Source organism: Cygnus olor, chromosome 10 (assembly GCF_009769625.2).
Source record: "Cygnus olor isolate bCygOlo1 chromosome 10, bCygOlo1.pri.v2, whole genome shotgun sequence".
NCBI lineage: Eukaryota > Metazoa > Chordata > Aves > Anseriformes > Anatidae > Cygnus > Cygnus olor.
Genome location: NC_049178.1, coordinates 10,853,639 through 10,877,179, shown reverse-complemented (window position 1 = coordinate 10,877,179; position 23,541 = coordinate 10,853,639). Strand labels below are relative to the sequence as shown.

At 53.4% G+C, this 23,541-nt stretch overlaps 2 protein-coding genes and 1 long non-coding RNA gene across 4 annotated transcripts in view; 2 read left to right on the top strand and 1 right to left on the bottom strand.

The window, feature by feature from the left end:
• Window positions 1-7,650, top strand: part of MCM2 (minichromosome maintenance complex component 2) — a 12,483-nt gene extending 4,833 nt beyond the window's left edge. The window contains exons 8-16 of the mRNA XM_040568844.1: window positions 140-331; window positions 1,476-1,569; window positions 2,226-2,476; window positions 2,732-2,858; window positions 3,077-3,189; window positions 3,314-3,556; window positions 4,355-4,537; window positions 5,543-5,698; window positions 6,620-7,650. Of these exons, the coding sequence (XP_040424778.1) occupies window positions 140-331; window positions 1,476-1,569; window positions 2,226-2,476; window positions 2,732-2,858; window positions 3,077-3,189; window positions 3,314-3,556; window positions 4,355-4,537; window positions 5,543-5,698; window positions 6,620-6,730 (1,470 nt within the window). The 3' untranslated portion in view covers window positions 6,731-7,650. The remainder of the gene's footprint in view (window positions 1-139; window positions 332-1,475; window positions 1,570-2,225; window positions 2,477-2,731; window positions 2,859-3,076; window positions 3,190-3,313; window positions 3,557-4,354; window positions 4,538-5,542; window positions 5,699-6,619) is intronic.
• Window positions 5,575-23,541, bottom strand: LOC121075498. Its single transcript, XR_005822984.1, has 3 exons — window positions 23,532-23,541; window positions 10,274-10,280; window positions 5,575-5,720 (listed from the first exon to the last, which is right to left on the bottom strand). It is a non-coding gene; the product is annotated as an uncharacterized LOC121075498 (long non-coding RNA).
• PODXL2 (podocalyxin like 2) overlaps window positions 16,630-23,541 on the top strand; it is a 30,101-nt gene continuing 23,189 nt past the window's right edge. Inside the window, exon 1 of one of the 2 annotated variants that reach the window (XM_040568846.1) lies at window positions 16,630-16,774. In XM_040568846.1, the coding sequence (XP_040424780.1) occupies window positions 16,726-16,774 (49 nt within the window). In that variant the 5' untranslated portion in view covers window positions 16,630-16,725. Of the gene's footprint in view, window positions 16,775-19,607; window positions 19,741-23,541 lie in introns of those variants that run through there. The other variant, XM_040568845.1, reaches the window with a different exon arrangement.

The window sequence follows — 23,541 nt, the reverse complement described above, 5'->3', positions numbered from 1 at the left end:
TCAGTAATTGTGTGGGATGCAGGGACAGATTGTCCTCAGATATGTTTGGGCACCTACTTTCAAGACTGGTATCTTAAAATGGAAAAGGGGGGCTGTTTCCTACTGTGCAGGCACTAATATACCATCTCCTGGTTCTCAGGAGCTCACAGGGATCTACCACAACAACTACGATGGCTCCTTGAACACTGCCAATGGGTTCCCGGTGTTTGCGACTGTCATCTTGGCCAACCACATAACCAAGAAGGACAACAAGCTGGCTGTCGGGGAGCTGACTGACGAGGACGTGAAAGTGCTTGTGGGTCTGTCCAAGGATGAGCAAATTGCAGAGAAGGTGGGTCTGCCTCAAACATCCTTTCTTTTCCTGCTGAGAGCCAGCCATCACCTGGATCAGTTAGATCAGAAAGTGATGGAAGGTGTCAGCTGGCTAAATATTAGCTAGAGGAATTTTTAGAAATCCCAGTTCTATCTCAATGCTCTCCTGGTCTTCTGTAGCTCTCAGACAGCTGTTGATGAACATGAGTTACAGGAGGGAAACAGATATTACTTGTTTCTTATACTTTTGGAGGGTCATATTTTCTGTTTCTACCCTTCTCTGAGCCTTCCACATCACAACAGGGCTGGAAGATGAGGGTGAGAGGCGCTCAGACACTGCTGGACTCTGATCATTATTTCCTCACACTTTGCTTTCAGGATATGGGCAGAAAGTATTCTGAGGGGCCAGTGCCTGCATATCTGATCCCCTCAAGGGTGTTATTACTTAGCTAAGCTGTGACGGAGGTCTTGGCTTTGCTTCTCTCTGCATGCTGAGACCTGAACCCAGTATTCAAAAGAAACAAGCTCCTGGGTTGGTGCGTGTTCAAACTCCCTTGAGTCAGGTTTAAGTTCTCTAGTACAGGGACTTCACTCTGTTCTCTTAGTCACATAGTTTTTGTATTGATGGTGCAGCTCCTGGTGGGTAGAGCAGCTTCATTTAAGTCAGGACTGCTTTAAAATCAGTAGTCTCCAGCATCAGGCTATTATCAGAGTACCCTTGAGAAAATAAGCCAGTTGTTCGTAATATTTGACCATGATGACAAATCATGTACGGCACAGCACAGCCCATCCAACTACCGTTGTGTGCAGTGGGTAAGTCTCAAACTGAATCAAGGTCTCCAGCTTCGCAACAGCCGATGAGAGCCCCTGTGGTGCGCTTTGGGCACAACACGAGTGTGGAGGCAGTGGTGGCAGCTTCCAGCACTGGACTATGGAATCTCCCATGTTCCAGCAGCTCTGTTTTTTTTAAGGCAATTTTAGGGGACTCTGGGTGGGTAGTTACCTTTGAAAACCCCCCCTCACCATGGATAATAGAACACTCTTTGAAGACAGCTGTATAGTAAGGGCAACCGCAGATCAACTCGTGATGGTTTTCATGCCACTTTCTGCCCAGACTGGGAAATGGCATTCCCTAAGCAACTCTTTTCTGCTTTTCCTTTCAGATTTTTGCCAGCATTGCCCCATCTATTTACGGGCATGAAGATATCAAGAGGGGGTTGGCTTTAGCTCTGTTTGGTGGAGAGCCCAAAAACCCAGGTGAGTGTCCCTTGTGTTCTGTTGCTTGGGGCTGCTTCAGTCAGCTGGAAACAAATGGAAATTGGTTTGTCCGCACTGTTGCAACGAGAGTGGTTAGAGTTGTCCGTGTGTCTTGGTGACAGACAAGGTAACGGGCTGAGGGATGTCTCTGATCAAAGTGGCTCTTTTTATCGCAGTGAGAATTCCGGTGTGGCAGTAGAAATGCCTAGAGTAAAACCAGCTCCTGCAGCAAACCTGGGCAAGTTTTTATCCCTCGTTCTCTAGGAGGTCATATTTGATGCCCCTTTAAAAGTTTGATCTTTTGGCATCCTGATTTGCTATCTCCTTAGAAGAATGTGTTCAGCAGGCTTAGAAATGCTGCCTTACACTTGTATTTAGAAAATTGCTGTAGTATTGGAAAGGGAGAAGCTCTGCTTTGGATTCCCAACACTCAATATTTGACCCTTCAGTACTTTGGTTCTTCTTGGTGCTCTAAACTGTAACAAAACGTGACAGCATCCAAGGCTGGTTTTCTTTTTCCCTCAGCTTCCCTGTGAGGTGGTTTCCCCGTGTACACTTGGCCTTCCCTTCAGCTTTGTGGTGGTCAAGGCAGGGTTGCTATCAGGCCATGTGCAGAGGACTCAGCTGCCCGTGTGTCTCTCCCATCACTGTTTTAGGCGGCAAACACAAGGTCCGTGGTGACATCAACGTGCTCCTGTGCGGGGACCCCGGTACTGCGAAGTCGCAGTTCCTTAAGTACGTGGAGAAGGTGTCCAGCAGGGCCATCTTCACCACTGGCCAGGGTGCTTCTGCCGTGGGTCTCACAGCCTATGTCCAGAGGCATCCGGTCAGCAAGGAGTGGACTTTGGAAGCAGGAGCCCTCGTGCTGGCTGACAGAGGTGTCTGCCTGATCGATGAGTTTGACAAGGTGAGTCCCGGCTGCATCTCTCTGGGAAGGCTGTGCTGTGGAGGGCCTGGCTGTAACCTCTGTAGTGAGGAGGCTGTAACTTGGGGTGCCATCCCCCAGCAGACCGGGTAATCCTGCGGTTTACTTAGGCCCTTGCTGGTCCACAGTGCAGTTCGCTGTCTCTTCAGAACACTCCACACAAGCTAATTCTCCTTGGTGCATTAGGCAGTGAGTATAGACTTCGGTTCACCTCACGTCATCCTTGCTTTCTTGTAGATGAATGACCAGGATCGGACCAGCATCCACGAAGCCATGGAACAGCAAAGCATTTCCATCTCCAAAGCGGGCATCGTCACATCCTTGCAAGCCCGCTGCACCGTTATTGCTGCTGCCAATCCCATAGGTAAGTGCTGAGAGACCACAGGCCTGTCTCAGGCCTCCACCGTCAGTCCTGTTGTCACGAGCACTGTGGTGCAGCTTCCCTCCCTCTGCCTGGTTTCTCCAGTCTCGAACAGAGACCAAACAAGCAGTAACGTCTTCCTGCAAAGGAGATCTGTGTTTGCCTCAAAGCTTCAGCCCTGAAGCCCGTGTTTGACTTGAAGGTTTGTCTCTGTGCCCCAGGTGGTCGATATGACCCATCGCTGACTTTCTCGGAGAACGTAGACCTGACGGAGCCCATCGTCTCTCGCTTTGATATCCTGTGCGTGGTGAGAGACACGGTGGACCCTGTGCAGGTACAAGTTGTGCAGTGAATCCGAGTTTGTGACATTGCTGTTGGGATGCTCAGCTGCTGTTGCTCACAGAGTTGTGCTGTCTAGTGGGTGTCCTCAGTTCTGTTACTCCACTGCTCTCTTGTAGGATGAAATGCTGGCCCGGTTTGTTGTTGGCAGCCACATCAAGCACCACCCTGGAAGTAAGGAGGCAGTGAACGGGGACTCCAGTGAGGTTATTCTTCCCAACACATACGGGGTGGAACCCATTCCCCAGGAGATCCTGAGGAAATATATCGTCTATGCCAAAGAGAAGGTCCACCCCAAGCTTAACCAGATGGACCAGGACAAGGTGGCCCGGATGTACAGTGACCTCAGGAAAGAGTCTATGGTAAGAATACTGGGAGAAGGGGGAAGAAGTATGCATCTAGATTGTAAATCAGCCTGTGGCTGCTCCAGCATATGTTGACACATTCTAGCTATTCGTGTCAAAAGAGTCTGTGCCACTTTTTTGTGAGAGACAGGCACACACTACAGTGTCTGCTGAACAGACGATTGTTCATCTAAATGCAGAGGCTTGCCTGTGGGTGATCCATGGACTGATGGACTGGACACATGTACTAATTCCTACCAGGGCAAAGTCCTCGTATTGTGACTCAGTCTGGTAGGCCCACAGATGTTTGCATTTGTTCAGCCCTATATGCTCCTGGTACATCACAAGGAGCTGTTCTGTGTAGAAACGTCCTTCTCTTGACTGTGGGATCTTTCAGGCTCACTTCATCCTCTCCAAGTGCAAGTGGATTTTTTTGAGGTCTGAAGGGGATTTTTGGACCTTGGGAAAACTTGTGGTGGTTTTTGTTTTTGTTTTTTTTTTTTTAGTTAAACTGGCCTCTTATTTCTCTTCCTGGCTTTTTGTTTCTCCTTGCTGGAGGTAGCTGGGGATTGATGTTCCTGGAAGGCCACTAAACACTGGCAAGGAGGAACCCCATGTAGTATTCCCTCGCGCTCCGCTGAATTAAGATGTTGAACGCAGGAGCCTCTGTGCAGCATGTGCCAGCAGGTGGCAGCGCCTCCTTAGCCTGAGACAGTCCTTGAAGGTCCAGGAGCGGGTCCTGACTCAGAAGCCGCGTGTCTTGCCCCATGTCTTTTACCCTTTAGTAAGGAGCTGCTCCTTCCTCCCCCTCCTCAGGCGACCGGCAGCATCCCCATCACGGTGCGGCACATCGAGTCCATGATCCGGATGGCCGAGGCTCACGCCCGCATGCACCTGCGGGATTACGTGGTGGAGGACGACGTCAACATGGCCATCCGGGTGATGCTGGAGAGCTTCATCGACACGCAGAAGTTCAGCGTCATGCGGAGCATGCGCAAGGTGGGCACCGGCCGGGCCCACAGCTGCACCCCCGGCCCTGGGGGTTCGGCTGCAGCCCCCTTGGTTGTGCTGGCTGTGGGGAGAGGCTCTTGCAGGGTCTGTCCTGCACAGGCAGGCATCGTGTCCATGTGAAGAGCATTGAGAGTCTGAAGGCACTGCTCTGTGACTGCCCTTTGCTGGTCTCTGGTGGGGTGTGTAGGGGCTCTCTCAGGAGCGCTGTTTTGTCAGGGCTGAGGACAAACATGAGTCCTGACCTGTGCCCTGAGCCCCTGTACCCAAAGCACAGTAGTGTCTCTCCTCCTTTGACACCTTCCCTCCTGTTTTGGCCCAGCACTCCCACTGCTACCACTGCCAGGTGATCGAGCCGGCAGGCAGTTTCTTCATTTTTTCTGTCTCTTCAGGGGACGGTTAACCCCACTGCAGCCCACACCGTGACTCAGTGCACAAGAGCCTGCCCTTTTCTCTGCGTGGCAGGGCCTGGCTCTGAACAGCTCTTGGCTGGCTGCAGCCTGGCATCTGTCCACAGAGTGCCTGCCCTCAGTCTGGGCGACTCGTGGCCTCTCTGTTCGGCTGCAGACAGCCAGCCGGGTGCGAGCGTCTGCTGGGCAGGCGCGGGGTGGTCTGGGTTAAGAGAAGCAGCTCTACCCTTCCTCAAGGGCTGCTTCCCCCGGGGGCAGCACACCTCCACAGCCGTGTCCTCTCAGCCCCTGGGAGGCTCCTGGGCTGCTGCTGGGGTCCCTCCAGAGATTTTGGATGGGCGTCAGAGCAGCTGGTGGAAAAATATCTCGGCTGATACAGGGCTTTGTTGTAACTGCACATGCAGGTGGCAGCTTGGCAAGGCTGAAATCCCTAAGGAGACACTAGGTGCAGGTGACAGTGGTGTCATTTGGTTCCCCTTGTACTCTGTGGGAGGAGGGGGTTGGTTGGTGTTGGGCACGGGAGACCTGCAGTGCGGCACTCGATGCCTGACCCTCCTGGCTCATCTCCTCTCCTCCCCTCTGCCAGACGTTCTCCCGCTACCTTTCGTTCAAGCGAGACAACAACGAGCTGCTGCTGTTCATCCTGAAGCAGCTGGTTGCAGAGCAGGTGATGTACCAGAGGAACCGCTATGGGGCCCAGCAAGACACCATAGAAGTCCCGGAGAAGGATCTAGTGGATAAGGTACGGGCTTATCCTAACAAGCCTTCTCTGGGGTTGGTTCCTGCTCTCTGTCAGCAGCCTCAGCCAGAGGTGCTATCAGACAGGTAACTTCTTGAGGTAATGTATCAGAAAAAAAACGGTGTTCATCAGTTCAACCCAGAATCAGGACGGTCTCATCTGTCTCTAGTCTAGGAGTGCCGTGTTGTTCCTCCTCAGTTCTCATGCCCATCCCATAGAACTCTGGGGTTGGAGTGGTAAATTCCGCAGTAAGGCTGGTGCTTTGCAGGTGGATGAGGAAACAAGTTCCCTGGTGCCCACATGTGAGGAAGCAATGAGTAGAAAAATCTACTTGTATGAATTTTGCCAATCCCTCCTGAGGCTCACTGTCCTCTTCCTTAATGTGTCCTCATCCCAGCGTAGGGGCTGTGCTCCTGACTCTGTGCTTTTCTGTGCAATGCATTGACCTTGCGTGGCAATAAAGCAGTACTCGATTCCTGGGTTGCTGTTTTTTCTGGTCCTTGCATCAAACAACGAGAGTAACTGCTCCTTCCAGAGCCACCAGTTTGTTGCTGCTTCTTTGACCATTTCCACTCAGAGATCCTTCAAGACTGTCTCCCACTGAGCGAGGACTGGGAAGTTTTGGATAATAGTTGTGCATAATAGTCATGTTCTACCTCTAGTGGAAGTAAAAGAACAAGCTGAGAGCAGGCAGATGCTGAGCCAGCATCCTCTTCGCTCAGCTCAGCTCTGCCAATGCTCCTTCCTCCTGACCTGCAGTCTCCCCTTCTACTGCAGTTCTGGTTCCCGCTGAGCAGAGCACAGATTGCTGACTGTCAAATTTTGTGAGGATGCTGCTGTGGAAAACCACATGGTGGCTTTTCTTTTTTTTTTTTTTTGGTTTTGAATAAACATTTACCTCTTTCCCCCGCTCTGTCCTTCCAGGCCCGGCAGATCAACATCCACAACCTCTCCACCTTCTACGACAGCGAGGTGTTCAAGATGAACAGGTTCAGCCGGGACGTGAAGCGGAAGCTGATTGTCCAGCAGTTCTGAGCCTGGCACCGGCGCCCTCCGTGTGCTCCTGCAGGACGGAACTTCTGTGCTGCTGCCCACCTGGGTACGCTACAGACATCACCAGCCAGAGGGCCTTGGCTCCACATTCTCTTGCTTGCTTTGTGCCTTATGGATTAAGGAACTGCTGAGCTGCTGAAGACCTTGTAAATAGTGCAGAGTTAAGTAGTTAAATGCCCAGCCAAGTCTGTTTAGCAACTTTGTTCGCTGTTCCGCCTTGTAGATGAGACCAACAGCGAGAGAAGTGCTGGCCACATAGCCGACGTGTTTGCTGTTTGTTTGTCCCTAGTTGTTAATGGGCTCATCTGCAGGAGGGATGAACGGGAGCATTTGAAAGACATTTGTCTGCCTTACCCACGTCCCTTGGATTGCAAGCACCCTCGGGGATTCTCTTTTCCCATCTCTGGCGACTGTGCAGCCTGCTGGGTGATAATCGAGACTGCTTTCAACTCGCCGTGAACCAGTCAGCCTCTCAGCTCCAGACCTTTGTGCCTGACACTTGACATTTCCCCAGGTGCCCACATGGGCTGACCTTGTGCTTGGTTTGTGCAAGGGAAAGGGAGGGCACGGAGGAAGACATGAAATAAAACATAACCAGTTCTCGTGTTAGGGGTGACCTCAGTGGGCAGTGGAAGTGCCTTCCCAGCGTGCTGGGGCAGTGTCCAGAAGCCTCAGGGAAGGGGCTTCCCCTGCCTCGCTGGGTGTGAGCTCTGTGCAGCTGTCAGCAGATGTGGATTTACAGCTGGATCCTGCAGTATCTCACACCCGTTTGATGAGGGTGCTGTTCTGGGGAGTAGCAGGGGAGGAGCCCTGAGCTGGAGGTGTTCAGGGAGGGCGGGATGGGCTGAGTACTCACATGTAATTTTCTTGCTGTGTGCATTTTTAATACATTTTTTTCAATACCTTTTGTGTTTCCTCCTTTTTTTTTTTTTTTTTGGAAACTCCTGCAACCACAGCGGGAAGGGAAGAGCATAACTGACCACCCTGAGGCTGCACCAGCTGCTCAGCAGTTTGCTGCTGGGTTATGGCCTGGGTACAAACACATCCTGTTTGCTCCCCAAGTTCGTGGGAGCTGCCTGTGCAATGAGAGGTAGAGAAATCCTGCTAGTGCTGGTCTCAGCTACTGCACATCCTTGTGGATAGATACCAGGACATGATTGTCTGCAGTACAGTCACATGAACACTGCTGTTCCCATCCAGCGCCAGCCTGCAGTGGCTCCTTCCCCATCCTGCCTGCCTCTTGGAGCTCTGATCCCGCTGTGGGACTCTGTCCCGTGAACGTTACTATCACCTTGAGACTGTTCCATCACAACATACATCTCCCACCTCCCAGTCTTGGGTTAGACAGCCTTGATCTTACGGCTTGGATTCCAGCCTGGGAGAAGCAGTAAACCCTCTCCAGGGCTTACTGAAGTGAATGTGCTTTGCCTGGCTAGACATGGGGACTGTACAGCACCTCCAGCCTCCTCCTGCCTTTGCTGGAGAGAATTTGTAAACTGGCTGCTGCGATTCTGGGCTGGCCAAGCAGACATGTCCCTGGCTGCCAGCATTGTGGAGTTTTGTCATGGTGATGTGTGTGTGTGTGTCCTCCCAGCCTGGTTGCTACTCGGGAGCTAGCAGTGCTTGAACCCTGCTGGGGGCTTAGCACATGACTCTCAGCCTGAAACTGGCTCCGCATGTTGCCTTTTCTGTCTGCCAGCTCCCTCCTGTGTATTTGTTTAACTGTTTTGGCTGTTTTTTTCCCTTCCCACTGGGTCTCTGTCTACCAGGGCTTTCCGCAGGCAGCCCACAGAGTCACTCTCCTGGCATGCCCTCCCTGCCTGAGCTCGCCCTGTGCCCCCCAGCTGTGTGCATGGGTCAGGTCCGCGCTGGGGATGGCAGCGCTGGAGCCACGGGGTGAGGCCCTGCCTAAAGCCTTGAGGTCTTGAGGTGGCTCTTGAGGTCTGGGCACAGCACTGTCAGCACCTCACCTCCTAACACCAGAGGACACGGATGGAGGCAGTCCCTGGGGAGAGCAACCCCGAGCACTTGCAAGCCGTGTCCAGCTCCGTGGGAACCCGCAGACCTTGCTGGAGAAAGTGCTGGCCCTGAGACAGCAAACCCGGCAGTAAGGAGGGATGCCACGAGCTTGTCCAACAACTGGATTTGTGTCATGGGGATGAGGGTTGGGTGTGGGAGGAGAAAGGCTTTGTGTTGCACTGGAAAAATACAAAATGCTTCCTAAACACTTGCAACCTTATGAAGCCTCTGCTGTGCACAGTGTCCCAGGGTTAACCACATGGCCAAGCACGTTACTGTAAACCATGAGAGAATACACAGGAACAGATGATTTTCCCAGCTCCTTGCCCTGTGGCTGGACAGGGCTGATGACAGCCACCCTTCAGTTTTGCCCTACAATTTACTCCTGCCTCGTGTCCTCTGGCCCCACCTCACTTGACGCAAGATGCGAGCTGTGGCAGCAGAGAGGTGCTGCTGTCGGAGTCACTTGTTTGTCGCTTCTCTCACCCTGCCTCATCTCGAATCCTCACTGCAGAGGCAGTTCTGCCTTTCCACCTTGTGTTGCCAGCATCCAGCAGAGCAATGAATTCTTGCAGCTGCGCCCTTGCTAATGTTGGCATCAGCCGCTCAGTGGAGTGTTAATGCCAGTCTGAAGGCATGTTCCTCCTCTCACGGCCACTGAGCTTTTCAGGTTCCCTGGAGCAAACTTTGGCTGTTGACAGCATCAGGTGTCTGCTCTGGACAGGGGTGCGGACGGGGTGAAAATAGATGCTGCTTTGAACAGGGGCTGCCTTGCCCGGGGGCATGTTCCAGCTGAGTGTAGCAAGGATTTTACCGCAGGGCTCTGGAGATCAGCAAGGCGAGCCACGCTCTCGTGAAAAGAGGAGCTGCTCCCCTGACAACCCTGGCTTTAGCCAAGCTTGAGCACTTGACTTCTCGCTGCTGAGATTCAAACATTGCACGCTCTGACAACCTGGGGCAAAAGCAAGGTCTTGGGGAGGTGAGGTTTGTCCAGAACAGGCTGTGCCTGGGCTCAGCCGGGAAGGTGATGAGGATGCTCCCTGCAAAGCAGAGCTCAGCAAAGCCAGCAGTGTCCCTTCGAGTCATCATCGCCCCCTTGGGATTGTGGCTGTTGGCAAATGCTGAGTCAGACAGGCTTGGAAGAGCATCTTGGTTTGAAAAGGACACAACGGGCCAGATCCTGAACCAGTTTAATTTGAACGTGCTGTGTGCACACCCCTGAGAGAACAGCATGGCTCTCTGCACCTCCTAAAACCCTTTTTGACCTTAGCCCAGCATGGCGCATTCTGGCTAGGTGGAGTACAACCCTGAATATATGTATATATTTACATACACACACATACACAATGTGTACATACACGAGCATGTGCCTGCACATAACCAGCTAACTCATACGAGGGTATTTGAAAAAAAGGAGACAGAAACTCCTCCTTTTTGCAAGCCCTTTTGTATCCACTAAAAGGGTTTGGAGTCTCAACAGCTTCTGCCTTTACTGTGATCATAAACCACCACACTATATCTGCAAGTCCTGGGTTGTATCCTGGGTGCTAGCAGCTGTTGCCCAGTCTGCTTGTCAAATGGCAGCTGCTGGCTGGGTGGGGGAAGTTCTACCCTCACTACACCACATTTTCCCCCCAAATTAATGCCGTAGCCACTTGGAAAAATCAGCATATGCAGCATTTATGGACCAGCATTGTTTCAGTTTCTCCCACACCTTGGCTGAAACCCGATCTGTCTTTGTGCTTACTATAGAGCTGTCCAGAAGCTGGTTGAGGAGGACTTTTGCAGTGCAACCGTGCTCCAGATGGAGCAGTTGTGTCAGACAGTGTCATCTTCCTGTCCCAGACCAGACCAACCAGCTGCAGTTCAACCAGGAGGGCCATTTCAGGCGCTTGTGGCCCTGTCTTTGTTGAACTGGCTGAGCTAATTAGGGGAATTCCAGCATGCCATTGCTGAGCCCTGAACACAGTATGGGAATATCTTTACAGAGGATGTGTATCTGCAGTCACAGGTGAGTGGACAGCCACCCCTCATGCCATGCTGCAGGGAGGATGCACTCTGAACTCCCCAGTATTTTTCCATCTCCTGAGGTACTTTACTACTTAACAACGCAGAGCCAAAATTGGATCAGACTTCTGCTGTATTTTGCATCTATTATGCAGTTCATGCTGCCATGACTGATTTAATGTCTCCATTATCATGGAGCACTGGCCTGCCAATGACTCCAGCCATCCAGCACGCTCCTCGGCCATAACTAAACATCTTTAGGGAGCCTCGAGGGGCTGCTGAGCAATGCATCTTTAGAGCAAAAGCTCCTTGGAAGCAGGCTGTGCTTCTTTCTGCTCTGCTTGCAAGTCACTTCCCACTAAAGGCAAGGTGGGGCTGTGGGGGGGAACCCAGGGGAGCTGCCAAGTTTCTCTTCCGGCTTATCTGGTGCTCAGGGGGACCCAAAGATAACTGCTCTACGTCAGAAATGCTGAGGAGCTTCAGTCCCATAAAACCACGTGGAAGTACAGCTGTAGGAGTGCCAGTGGGCCCTATAAGACAGGGCATGGCCCTCCTTAGAGGCAGCAGAAACCAGATCTCTTCAGGTGCAGGCTGCTTCCTGTGCCCTGGGGTTGCCTGCATGTAGCTTACCCAGCTGCTAAGGAACCAAGAGTTTCTCACAAAATACTGTTGGGCTTTTCAGTTTGGCAAGGAAAAGCATAACCCACAAGCCGCCTCTGGGTTCTCTCCCAAGACAGTACCTTGCTCAGTAAGGGATAGAAACTCTCCTCACTGTGTGAAGGGGAAGGTTTATGTTGTCTAGGTCCTGAGGGTACTGGTAGGCCCGAATTGCTCTGACCAGCCTCACCTGTGGTCACCACCCCACACCCACAGCCCAAGTTCTCTATTTAAGCTCAGCCTGGGGTTCCTTATTTGAGTTATGGGGTAGGTGATAGTTTTATGGTTAGGCTTGATGCTCTTAGGGGTCTTTTCCAGCCTACCTGATTATTGTGCTGTTGTCCAGCTCAGCTGTGCCTGGCTATGCTCTTCCTGTTGCTCTGGGCTGTGATCTGCCATCCGGCTCTGGTTCTGTCCCATCACTGTGGACCTGCTAAGTGGTTGCTGGATAGTGTCTGGCCATGGTTGCTTTCACCAGACCTGACTGGCCTCTGGACGAGCTCCCTGCTTTGGTATTGGACCGGCCTCACTGACATGAGCTCTGCTCATGATGTGGACTTCTGTCTGAACCTGACTGCTATCCCTGGGCAGCTCTGCTTGCTTAGGCACTGGGGGGTCCCTGTCGTGCTAGCTGTCTTATTGCGCTCAGTTCCCCAATGTATGTTGCTTAAAACCTGCATAGCAAGGACTTGGTGGTTGCTAACGTGGACCCAGGTTATGCCTCTAAGATATGCAAAGACCAAATCTCCTGCCCTTTATCACTAACCTCCTCATTCTACTGGGCTTTAACCTGCTTATTCTCCTGCTCCAGCAAAAAGCTTCAGGAGCTCTGAGGTTTGCCTGCTCTCCGGACACCTAGTTTTCTGCGTTTCTGCAGATTTCTCTATCCCTCTGCAACCCTTTCCAGAAGGGCATTTGGTCTCTGCCTAGGAACTGGGTGGCTGTGCTCAATGCAGAGATAAGAGTTCTCCAAGCCGTGTTGTGCAGAAACCCAGCTTAAATGATGTGAATAAGCCCTAAGAGACCAAATCCTTTCTGCTTCCTAGCTAGAAGCTCAGTAGTCACCCCTCAAGTGCGTGGAGGGCTGTGACCATCCCTCTGCGTGCCTGCCGCAACACAGCAATGTGCCTGGGCTGCTGCTTCTCTGGGAGGAGCCCTGTCCCTATGGCTGTGAGGAAACTTGCTTTGGCTTTCAGCTGGAGAGCTGTCTGCTTCCTTGCCTCAGGTGGCTCTGTTAAAGGTTATTCTGGCCCCTTAATCAAATTCAATATAGCTTTGTTTTCTTCTGCCCTCTAGGAGTCTGTGGGGGTTTGCTGTCAGAGCCTCCTGCAGGAGAATGGCATGGCTATTAATGCAGCAATCGGCTCCGCTTTAGAGGGGAGAGAAATGCAGCACTTCAGGGATGGAAAGCAGCAGGGGCATGTGAAAACTGGGAGTAAAAGTACAGCACAACTTGTGTGTGCTCTTTCACCACTTCTTACAGCAGGGGCTGGGAAGCAGGCAGCGCTGTGTCCCGGGTGGGTAGCGTGCCCTTCCCTAAGGGGAGGAAGCTGGTGCGGAGAGATGAAGAAAGGCTCAAAGTGATACAGAAAACCTTGCTCCCACTCCTGTGCTCTCAATGGAATAGATCCCATTCCCCTCTAATTACAGCACATCCTGGAAGGCATCAATTGCTCCAGGTCACTCTTCTTGAAGTGTTTGTTACACATCTTTCCCAGCAGGATTTTGGATGAGAGCAGAAGGTGTGCGTTTTCCCCACAGAACGGCTGCATGCCTGGGCTAGGCGAGAATGGAGTGGGTACCCACTCCTGCTCGGTGCAGTCAAAATCTTTGTGTCCTAGCATTAAAAGGCTAGTCAGCAAATAGGCTTATATAAAGCTTGTCAGAGACTCTGGAATAAATTCAGGTATGCTGCAACAAGGGAGAGGTTAAATCCTTCCTTGTGCCCAAGGAAGGAGAGGCTGGGCAGGGGACTCTCAAGCTTCCCTGTCAAGGGGGGGTGAGATGCCAAAAGGCTGCCCAGCTTCACAGTAGTTGGAGTTAAATTGCTTGGTGTGCCACAAGCCTGCTGTGTCACTGAGTCTCTGTCCCAAAAAGCCAGAGACTGAATTAACTGGACAGAGTCTGAAAGTAGTGGGTTTTGTTTTTGTTTTTCTTTGCGCCAAGAATGGCCACAGATCCCTTTCTGCTGTATGATAATTGCGAGCATGCAATGGAAGAAGTGTTAAACCTTTTTCCTGGTACTGGTGACATCTTGCATTTCTAACACTGCAAGAACTTAACATCTGACTGCTTATTTGTTTTGCTTATTGTTTATTTCCTTGCTCTGCTGAGCAAGGGCAATAGATCACTTTCATCTTTGTAAGTGAATTCAATTTTGCTGGATTTAGGAGAATAAAACATTTTACCAGCATATTTCAAATTAATGTGTTGCTTTTTTTTTTTTTTTAAACTGGAGTTTCAAAACAAGTTGTATTTCTGTTGAGATTAGACTTCTATTTAATTTGCTTTTAATTAACAAGTCCTAGGCAGCAAATTCTTTCCTTTAGCTATCACCTCATTCCTCTACTTCAGTAGTATTTGTTTGCAAGTGTCTTGGAACAAAATGTGACCCTTAAACTGAAATCGGAAAGCTGGCTGAATTTCCTGGAGGCAAAAGCTGTTACGGTAACTTACGGGGAAAGCGGCAGAAGGATTTTCAGTTTTGCCAGCCTAAAATACACACTTGCTTTTTGATTCCGTCTAATAGACGTAACTGTGAAATTGAACAATTTGGGGGAAGAACAGCAGAGCACAGATAATGGTAATACTGATAAAAGTTCCTCCCAGTATCACTTTTCTGAATAGCTTTGAAGCAGCTATAAAAAGCATTTAGTGCAATTGCAAAGCCCCTTTTACCGGTGCTCTGAACATCGCTGGAGAACATACCCCAGGTAGGGAGGCTGGAGAAGATCAAATGAGAAATGACAAACCTTTGCCTGTAAAGCTGTCAATACCTCGGGAGAGCTGAGCCAGCCGTGCCTATCCAAGGGAGCATACGACGAAGACATGGGCTGTGCTGGGTTTCAGTTCATGCTGTTTTTAAAGAGCACTGGTGTTGCCCATCTCTGCTGGCAACGCTGACCTGGCTGATCGATGTGGCCGCAAATTTTGTCTCATTTTCTTGTCTAAGATGCATCTTCTCCTTTCATACTGCTCCTTTCTGCTGCTCAGTGTGAGACCGATGTACAATGTCAAAATAAATCCATGCGGCACCGGGGAGCACCATGAGCCTCATAGTAAGCGTGCACAGCGCCGTGCCAGCGTGGTTTCCTCCCCTCTGATGCGAGGCCGGGTAATTCATGAGGGTGTCTGCACTGCCTTTGATGCCATGGGGCTGCTGGAGACACTGGAACCAGTTTCTAAGATTAGGGAGCTGGATGTGGCAGGGTCAAGAGATCTGAAAGGCTCTTAGTTACCCGCTTGTAGTAAGCCACCTGCATGCAGAGACAGCCAAATTACCAGCATAAAAGTGAAAAATGACAAGAGTATTCATTAAATGCCATGCCTGGGCTAGGCTCTGAGTGTACTGAAGGGTTTTTATCTCAGCGAAGGGGTAGGAGGCAGCTCGGTAGTTCCTGCTGCATTTCCTGCGCAGTGGGGGTTGGGGGCTGCATTGATTCTGGGATAAAAAGGACTTTCAGAGCGCTGGGAGGACGTGGTCTGACAGAAGCCAAAAGCGAGTAGTTTGGTTCAAGCCTGCTGGCTTTGCCTTGCTGTGCTGGGGAACTGGAGCAGCCAGTCTATCACCTGCCCTTGTCCCACTCGGGGTAACTGCTGCATGGGAGCAGGTGATGGAGGGGAAAAGAGGGCAAAAAGGGCAGGCAGCTGCCCAGAGGGGCGGTGGTGGTCTGGTAGGAGCTACAAAGGCCAGAACTGATTGTACCAGGTACCCGGGGCTGGTTGTTTGGCTCTCAAGAGGGTTTGGTGAGCTTTGGCATGCCACCTGTCTTTAGTTGTCAGAAAGCCATCAAGCTCATGACAGAAGAAAAATACCATCAGTACTTTTTCAGGAGATTCAATCTTCAACAAAAGAACATTCAAGATTTGCAGGGAAAAGGAAAAAAAAAGACTGGAATATTTTTAGTGAACATTTATTTAGGGGATAAGAATGTTTGGATCTAGAATCCTGACCGCCTCCAGACCGACGTGTTGTTGTCTCAGCCACATGCTGCATGGGCAAAGGAGAGCACTGGGCACCTGGGGCCCAACATGGCTCGTGAAGCATGGGGAGGTTGGTGAGAAGCCACCAGCATGTCTCTGCCGTGTGTGTGGCTTGCTGAGCAGAGCATATGGAGAGAGACCTGCAAACCAATGCTCCTCCTGATGTCTTCGCAGCTCAGAAAGCAACAAAGGTGGCCACCGTAAAGGCACTTGGTGGGGCCATGGCAGTGCTACCACCTCCTCACTCAGGGCTTGAGATGTTTGATGTCGGTGTTGCCTGCCCTCCTAGAGTTGTGTGACAAGAGAAAATTGTTCTGAAACCAAAGAAAAAGGCACCTAGGTGCTGCTGTTGAGGAAAGCTTGATGCCCAATGGGCCTGATACCCAATGGAAAGGGGCAGATTTGTTTTGGGGTCCTTCAGCTTGGAGTTATGAGGTGTTTACAGCCCTGTGATGCTTGGGTTTTGGGTAGATCTCTCAGACGTGAGGCCATGACTGGACTGGGAGCTGTGCGGCCCCTCAGTGGTGGCTGCTCAGGGGCTGGAGGCCTGTGGGACACGAGTCAGAGGAATGAAGTTGCCCTGGGGGAGAAATCTTTCCTCATGGAGCGAAGCAGGTACACACACAGCGCGTGGCTCTGTGGCTCACTGGTGAAACAAGGTGTGAAGCAAGATATCACTCTGCGGGCTTTTCCACCCCGGGGCTCAAAGGGCCCACGGTCTGGGACCGTCCCCATGGGGTTCCCGCCGAGGGACCCCATTCCCTCGGCGCCTGCCGGACACCCGCGGCCCTCCTGGCTCTCACCACCCACCGCCGCCACACGGAGGCGCGGGGGGCCGGGGCCCTGCAGCCGGCTTGGGGAGGGGGGGGGGGCGGCTCGGCGGGCACCGAGCACCGGCTCCGCGCCGCCTCCACGGCCCCCCTCAGCCCCTGGGGGGGGCTCCGGACGCCCCCTCCCCGTCTCCCCGCCCCCGTAGCGGCGGGAGGAGGCGGCGCCGGGCCGGGCGCGGCGGCGAGGGGCAGAGCCCGGCGGGCGGCGGGGCGGCCCCGCTCCCCGTGAAGAGGCGGCGCGGCAGGGCAGCGGCCGCCGCCATGCAGCCGTTGCACCGGGCCCCGGCGCTGCTGCTGCTGCTGGCCGCCGGTGAGTGAGGGCTGGAGGGGGGGGGGGGCGCCGCCATCCCAGCGGGAGGGTGGGGGCAGGCACCGGGACCCCCCCCCCCCCCCACTTCCATCCCTCCCATCCTTTCCATCCCTCCGGTGCCGTCCCCGGGTAGCAGAGCGCCCTGGGCACCGGGGGTCATCCATCCCCGCCCCGGGGCACCGGGACCTCTGCGGGTGGCAGGTCCCCAGCACCCCGCTTACCCCAAGAACCGGGACCCGCTGTTGGGTCCCCGCAGGTCTCCTTGGGTACCGAGCTCCCCCTTAAGCACCATCACCCCAAGGGGTGGCGGCTGGTTGCCCCCCGGTTGTGGGGTGCCTGTGGGTTTTGCTCGCCCACAGTCTCCAGCATTGATGACGGGGTCCGCGGTGGGGACCCGGCACGCCGTGGCCAGTCCCGACTGCCCTCGCGATGCTGTGAGAGCGGACGTCGCCCGGAATGGGGTGAGCTGCCCGCCACGGAGGACCTTGCTACGCCAGGGTTGCCCCCAAAGCGCTCTCTTGTGTTTATGGCTTCTTCTGGCGTCGTGGTGATTTTACCAACTACCGCAAAACTGCCACAAAGGAAGGGGGAACCACAAATTGCTCTGCGTTCCCCCCTCCAAGAGCCTCCCCTTGAAATTTGGACGAGAGGTAGGGTGCCAGGGAGAGGCAATTAAGTGCAAGAATAATTGTACTTGGAATAGTTGCGAGGGCTTTGCTCCTATTTTTAAATAATCTGGGGAAATTTCCCAACAAAGGGCTCCCCTCCCCAAGACTCATGAGGCTGCAATTGCGCTCGCCGTCCCTACCACCGTCTCTTTTGTACCAAAATCTGGTGAGAGCGAAGCTGAGAAACAGGAGTTCGGAACGGGGACATCTAAAGTGTGGGGGAGTCTTTGTCTTGAGTCATCCCGGCAGGGAGGGAAGGGCTGATTTCCCAACCAGTCGCTGTCTTCCAGCACGACCGAGCTGTGATACGGTGACATCCAGCCGCCTGGCATGTCTGTCTTATTACCCCAAGCTCCTGAAAATGTTTGTGGGGGAATGTGTCATCTGGAAGCTCTGTGGAGTCTCTCTGTCCCTGAGCTGTATGTACAGCGCCTTGCCCCTGTGGTCTGGAGCTCCCTAAAGAGAAGGGATAAAGCCTTTTAGGTTTGGAAACAATAGTGAGCTTAAAGAGCAAAATGGATCAAAAAACCTGTTGGGGTTCTGTGCCAATGCTCCGTGGCACAGGAGCACTAAGCCTTTCCTGAGCTGAGCTGGGAGCCAGCTCTGTGTTTCCCTCGAGGCAGGCTGTCCACACTAGGGAAAACCTCGTGCACAGCTCGCAGAAGTCCTTTAGCTGCATCTCATTGGGAAATCTGTGCCCCAAATTCTGCCAGACCTCTGCCTCCTCCATGGAGCAGGGCAATGAGCATGGGTAGGACCAGCCGTATTGCTATCCCACCATTCTGCCAGCGCAGGCTGGCCCCATCCCCACGCTTGAAAGCTGCATTTGCTCTGTGGGGAATGGACAGGGACCTCGTGGTGGTTTTAAAATCTGGCACCCAAAAGGTCTACAGCTGATGCTGCTGTGCTGAGGGAGGGTGTTTCCTCTTCTGCACAGACTGCTGGAAACTTTCTAGTGTTGCTGTCCAGCTGGTGATGATACAGAGGATTTGGGTCCTTGGATTTCCCTGTGATCCTCTCTGCTGTCCTAGCAGAGAGAGGCGGAGGGATGGGAGACAAGGGGCAGCTCAGAGGGGCAGCTCAGTTCTTCATCTAGTGAAACTGGTAATCCTGGTGTGTTGTGGTGGCTGGACTTGGATGGCCGGGCATCTCTGGAGACTTGTTTTCCTACCTAGCTGGAAGGTCAGAATTAGAGACAAAGACTGCTGAGAATTTCTAAATCGAGCCCATTTGGGTTAGCAGCTTTGCTCAGTGGTTAAGGAGCTGTTCCAGTCTGGCATAATTCAGTGCGTTGTGGCTTCGCTCCTCCAGTCCCACAAGACAGGCATGGTTAAAACCCAAGAGCTGCAGGGTCTGCATCCCTGAAGCCAAGGGAGAGGCGTGCTTGCAGCTGCCTCCTGGGGTCGGGAGCCTCTGCAGACCCTCGGGACAGGCTAAACATGCCCCACATCGGGGTCCCAGGAGCGGGCTGGGCAGTGTGTAGGTCTGCTGGCAGAGCATGGAAACATCTCTCCGGGCTCTTGGGTATCTGAGCCCCTTTGCTTTTGCAAGTAGGAAAATGATGTGGTTAAAAGCAGGGGAGAGGGCAGGGAAGCGGTCTTTTCCCTCTCATTGTCTCCCCAGGTGCTTGTCTGCATGTGGGCTATTTATTATTTTTTCCCTTCTGCCTGCTTAGAAGATTCCTTGTTAGCAGTGTGTGAACAGCCGGAGCTGAGGGAGTATAAATCAGGATGGATGAAAATTCCCTGTAGTCAATTTTTCCTTGGCCTCTTCAGTGCCATAAGGAAATGTTCATTTAATTATAGGCATCAGGGGTAGAAATAACTACATTAAGCCCTCAAGGGGAAGCTGCAGGCGACAAGCTGCAGATCAGAGCACACAAAAGTTTTTTTTTTTTCCCCCTCTGCTCAGCGTGGGAAGACGCTCCGGCATTTTGTGGGTAAATAAGTGAGCAGGAGACACAAAGGCAGCCGGGCCGCGGTGAGAGGGGCTGCGGGGAAGGTGCGTCGCGGCCCACAGCTGGCAGTCGGGTGAGCTTGCTTCCAGTCCTCGCCGGCTATTGAAACACGTAATCCCGAAAGAATGGAGAGAGGCTATTTGTCAGCCACGCGAGCGCAGCCCGGGCAGAGTCGCACAGAGGCAGAGCAAACACGTGCGTTGGTTTGTTCAGAGGGCCGGGGATGCCGGCGAGGAAGATGCGCCCTGCTGGCGCTCCCATCGGACCCCGCCGTCCCCGTGCCGAGCCCCGTTGTGCCTCCCAGGATCTGGATGCGCGTTCTGTGCTCAGGGTTGTGCCCGGTGAGTCCTAAAGTCCTTTGGGCTGAGCTGGTGTCAAAGGCTTCTGCTCCGTTGGGGCCGTGTCTGGAGGGATGTCTGTCCTGCCAGGGCAGGGAGGTTTGCAGGCGGGGCAGCCGCGCACCTTTACTCGGTGTGCTGGAAACAGGACCGGGGCGTGCAGCCCAGACAGAGCGAGCAGTGGGAGCAAAGGCCTGGCAAGGTGACTTTCTGGCAGACGGTTGAAATGTTTTGGGCAAAGGAATCCGTGGGCTGTGTTGTTTCTGTTTTGCTTTGTTTGTGTTTTTTTTTTTTTTTTTCCCCAGATCATTTGCTTTCATCCTGTGGTCTGTTAACCCCTGGGGCTTGCGGGCTGCTTTGAGGATGCTTAGGAAAGGTAACCGAGAGAGGTAAATTCACTCCTGCTGGGTGCAACTGCCTACCTGGCGCTGTTTCCCCGGGGACTGCGTCTCCCCCCGAGCAGGGACCCGCAGCGGTCGATAGCGAGAAGCGCGGAGGAGCAGACGCGGCAGCAGCAGAGGAGGGAGGTGTGAAGGCTACGAGACGATCCGGGGAGGGAGCGAAGGGAAACAGTCTGCGAGGCTGAAACCAGGCACGGTTGCGACTCCCGGCATGAACGGCTGATGGAAGGGGGGAGAGGGGCTCGCCTGAGCTGCCGTGGCCTGGTTCTGCGGAGTCTGCTGGGAGACTGGCTCTGCTCAGGGCGGGCTGAGGGTCCTGCAGCCCTGCAGGTCAGACCTCGGTGCGTGTCCGCTGCTGGAGGGCACGTCTGCAGCTGGCTGCAAAAGCAGGTGTGGGTCCTGGCGTTCTGGCCTCCTCCCGTCGTGGTACCTGCGCTGCCTGCAGGAGGTGTTCTCTGCTGAGATGTCAGGGGAGCAAACGCTTGCGGTCTGTTGTGGCGAGGTGGTGCCTGCTCAGTGTGTGCAACTTGCACGCCCTGCTCCCCGTGTTTGAGCTCCCTGGTTATATTAGCTGTTAAGATCTCTAAAAGCTTCAAGATGCTGGCACAACTACGGGGTGCTTTAGGATCTCCTTCTTTGCAAGGGCCTCCAGCTGTGCCTCGTCACCTTCTCCTCAGTTCGTGCAGGGCCTGTACGTGCTCCCCGCGTTACTTCTCCCATTGCTTTGCAAAACGTACCAGGGCTGTGGATGGTGGATGGCTTCGAGGGACACCCAGTGAGGGACCTGCTCGCTGACAGTACGGGAGGAGGACGGCAGTCTGATCTTGTTTTCTGAAGTCCTAATTAGACATGCTCTCGGATTAGGGACCTGGCTGGATGTGTGAGGGGTCCGGTGCACTGGGGGAGCAGCAGCAGGGCTGGGCTGGGAGAGGTGCAGTGCTCCAGGCCGTAACTCTGAATTAGCACCAGAATGACGTGGCTGTTAAATGGCTCTCCTGTTTGCACCCTGCTGAGAGCCCGACTTCAGGTGAGAGTGGGGGAATCAGCTGGGACAGCCCTCAGCTGAACAGCATTACGCTTCTCCTCTTCCTCCTGTCTGCAGCTGGGATTATTTTTTTTTTTTGTTATTTAAATCAGCGTCCTGTTTTGTTATGTTTTGTGAGCGTTTCTGCGTTGGCAGCTCTGCCCCGGGGCCTCTCTCCTCCCTGCCCTCGGGCCTTGCTCCCCAGCTTTTGCAGGCGGTGGTCTGGGGGAGGGCAGATCCCTGGCAGATGCTTCCCTCGTCTGGTCATTGTGTTCCTGTCCTAACCGATTATCGGCGAATGACCCATGCCTGACCCAGTGCTCCTAGGAAATAACCTCGTCGGATACCTCCGGGGTCTGGGCTGAGCCTGAAAGGAAGGTCAACGGTAGCAGGGCCAGAGGGACGTCGTTGGGGCTGCCGTGCTGGCCACACCGAGGTGCCCTGGCCTCCCTCCCTGGTACCCGTTGTACGCCCGCCTGGGTGGTATTGTACAGGCTCTGCTGGTCGGTGGTGAGAGCCAAGAAAGTCAGAGCACGCGCTCCAGGCTAATGCTCTTCCCCTCAGCCAGGGCTGATCCTGCCTTCCTGGCGGTGTGTTACAGTCCCAGCACTGGAGAAGGAGAGGTAAAAGCAGCTGATAGGGCTGGGGAGATGGGCAACTAAAGGGCACACAACCCCCCTGTAGGTCGAGCCAATGTGATGACACCTTATAGGACGTTTGTGTTATTTCCTTGGAGGGAAAACTGAGGTTTGCTTGTTGTTAATTAAAAAGCAAGAAAATTTTAAAGGCCGTTTGACACAGTCGTAGCCAGATTCCATTTCACGTCCCCAAGTCCCTCCTCTCATTTCAGCTGGATCCAGAAATGACTTATTTCCTCTTTCCCTGCTAGTCCTGTTCCATAGGCCGGTTGGGAGCTTTTAAGCAGCTGCCCCATCCCGTGGAGAGGTGGCTTGCCTTGTGGCAAAGGGACAACGTGGTTCTTGGTTGGCTAACGTAGAAAACGCTTTGGGGTTCTCCTAGAGTTGAGCACAAACGTGAAACTCCTTTTGTTCCCAGCAGTTCGGGAGATAGGCGGCAGATGTTCTTTTCTCAGATTTTTTTTTTTTTTTTTCCTGCTATTGAGCAAAACTCTTCCATCTGCCTTTTCGGGCTCTTATGTCACATCCTCTGCTGAGCTGAGCAGAGCAAGCTTCACTGCTGTGAGCTGAAGCCATTTTCTGAGGCACCAGTGGGATCAGCGACCAGCAAACTCGTTTCACGTGTGTATCCTCCAGGCTGGCGCTTCTCCAGCGGCTGTGGCGAGGTGACACTATTGCTCCCTGTTGTTGAAACTGCCCCGTTCCGCTCCTCGTGGAGGTGAAGCCTCTTCAGCAAGGTCGGTGTTCCCTCCACGTGTCACGTTTGTGGGTGCTGCCAGCTGGAGAGCCCGAGAGTTCGCAGCCGGAGCAGGAGCTCCCGCGCTGTTCCTGCCGCACGCTCTCTGCCTTTGTTCCCTCTCCCCGCGCCGCTTACCTCTCCCACTTTCCCTGCGCTCTGTGAGCTGGGGCTGGTGTTGCCTCCCGTGCTCACATCCCTGCTGTTTCCCCGAAGGCTGGCTGCCCTCTTTAGCATGCGGAGCCTCATCTCCTCCAGGTTACGCAGAGGTGCCGCAAAAATAGAAACGAGAGACAAACGCCCCATTGAAGCAGCTGGCGAGCCCTGGCTCCGTTCCCTGCTCCCTCCCATCTCCAGTCACAGGGTTTTATTCGCGTTTCTTTTCTCCTACCGTTTGATATGCCTTTTAAAATACCAGACTGGAGACTGATGGCTAATGGAAGTCGCCTGATCCCTGTTCCCCATCCCAGGAGGAAAATGGCTAGCTGCTGATTCCTTGGGTTGGATTTCTCAGCTGTGCTCCCCGGCCTCCCAGCTCAGCTCGTGCTTTGATTCTTTCTTTGCCTCAGAGCTGACAGCTGCATTGAGCTCCTTTATCAGATGCTTGGAAGAGAGGGGGGGGGGAAAGTGACAAATCTGTGTTTGGCACCCCAAGCCTTTGGGTTGGTGCTGCTGCAAAAGGTATGAGTTGGTGTCAGGATGCTGTCTGGAGAAGGTGCCTTGTGATATCTGGGCTGGGGCTGGCGCAGGGAGTTCCCCCAGGCCGACCTCTGCACCCTGTGCCCGTGGGTCAGGCCCCAGGCTGGTGTCCTACCCCACATCCACTCCCGGAGAAACCTGCCTGGCTCGGCCGTGTCTGTTAATGACTCCCTCTTAGGGATGAGGCGGTGCAGTTTTATCTTGGGCTGAGGAGAGCAGAGCATCCCAGTAAACAAGATAATGCAGCTTAAGGGGTTTTAACTGGGTAAACACTTCAGAGTTAAATGAGGGTAAACGAAGTCCCAG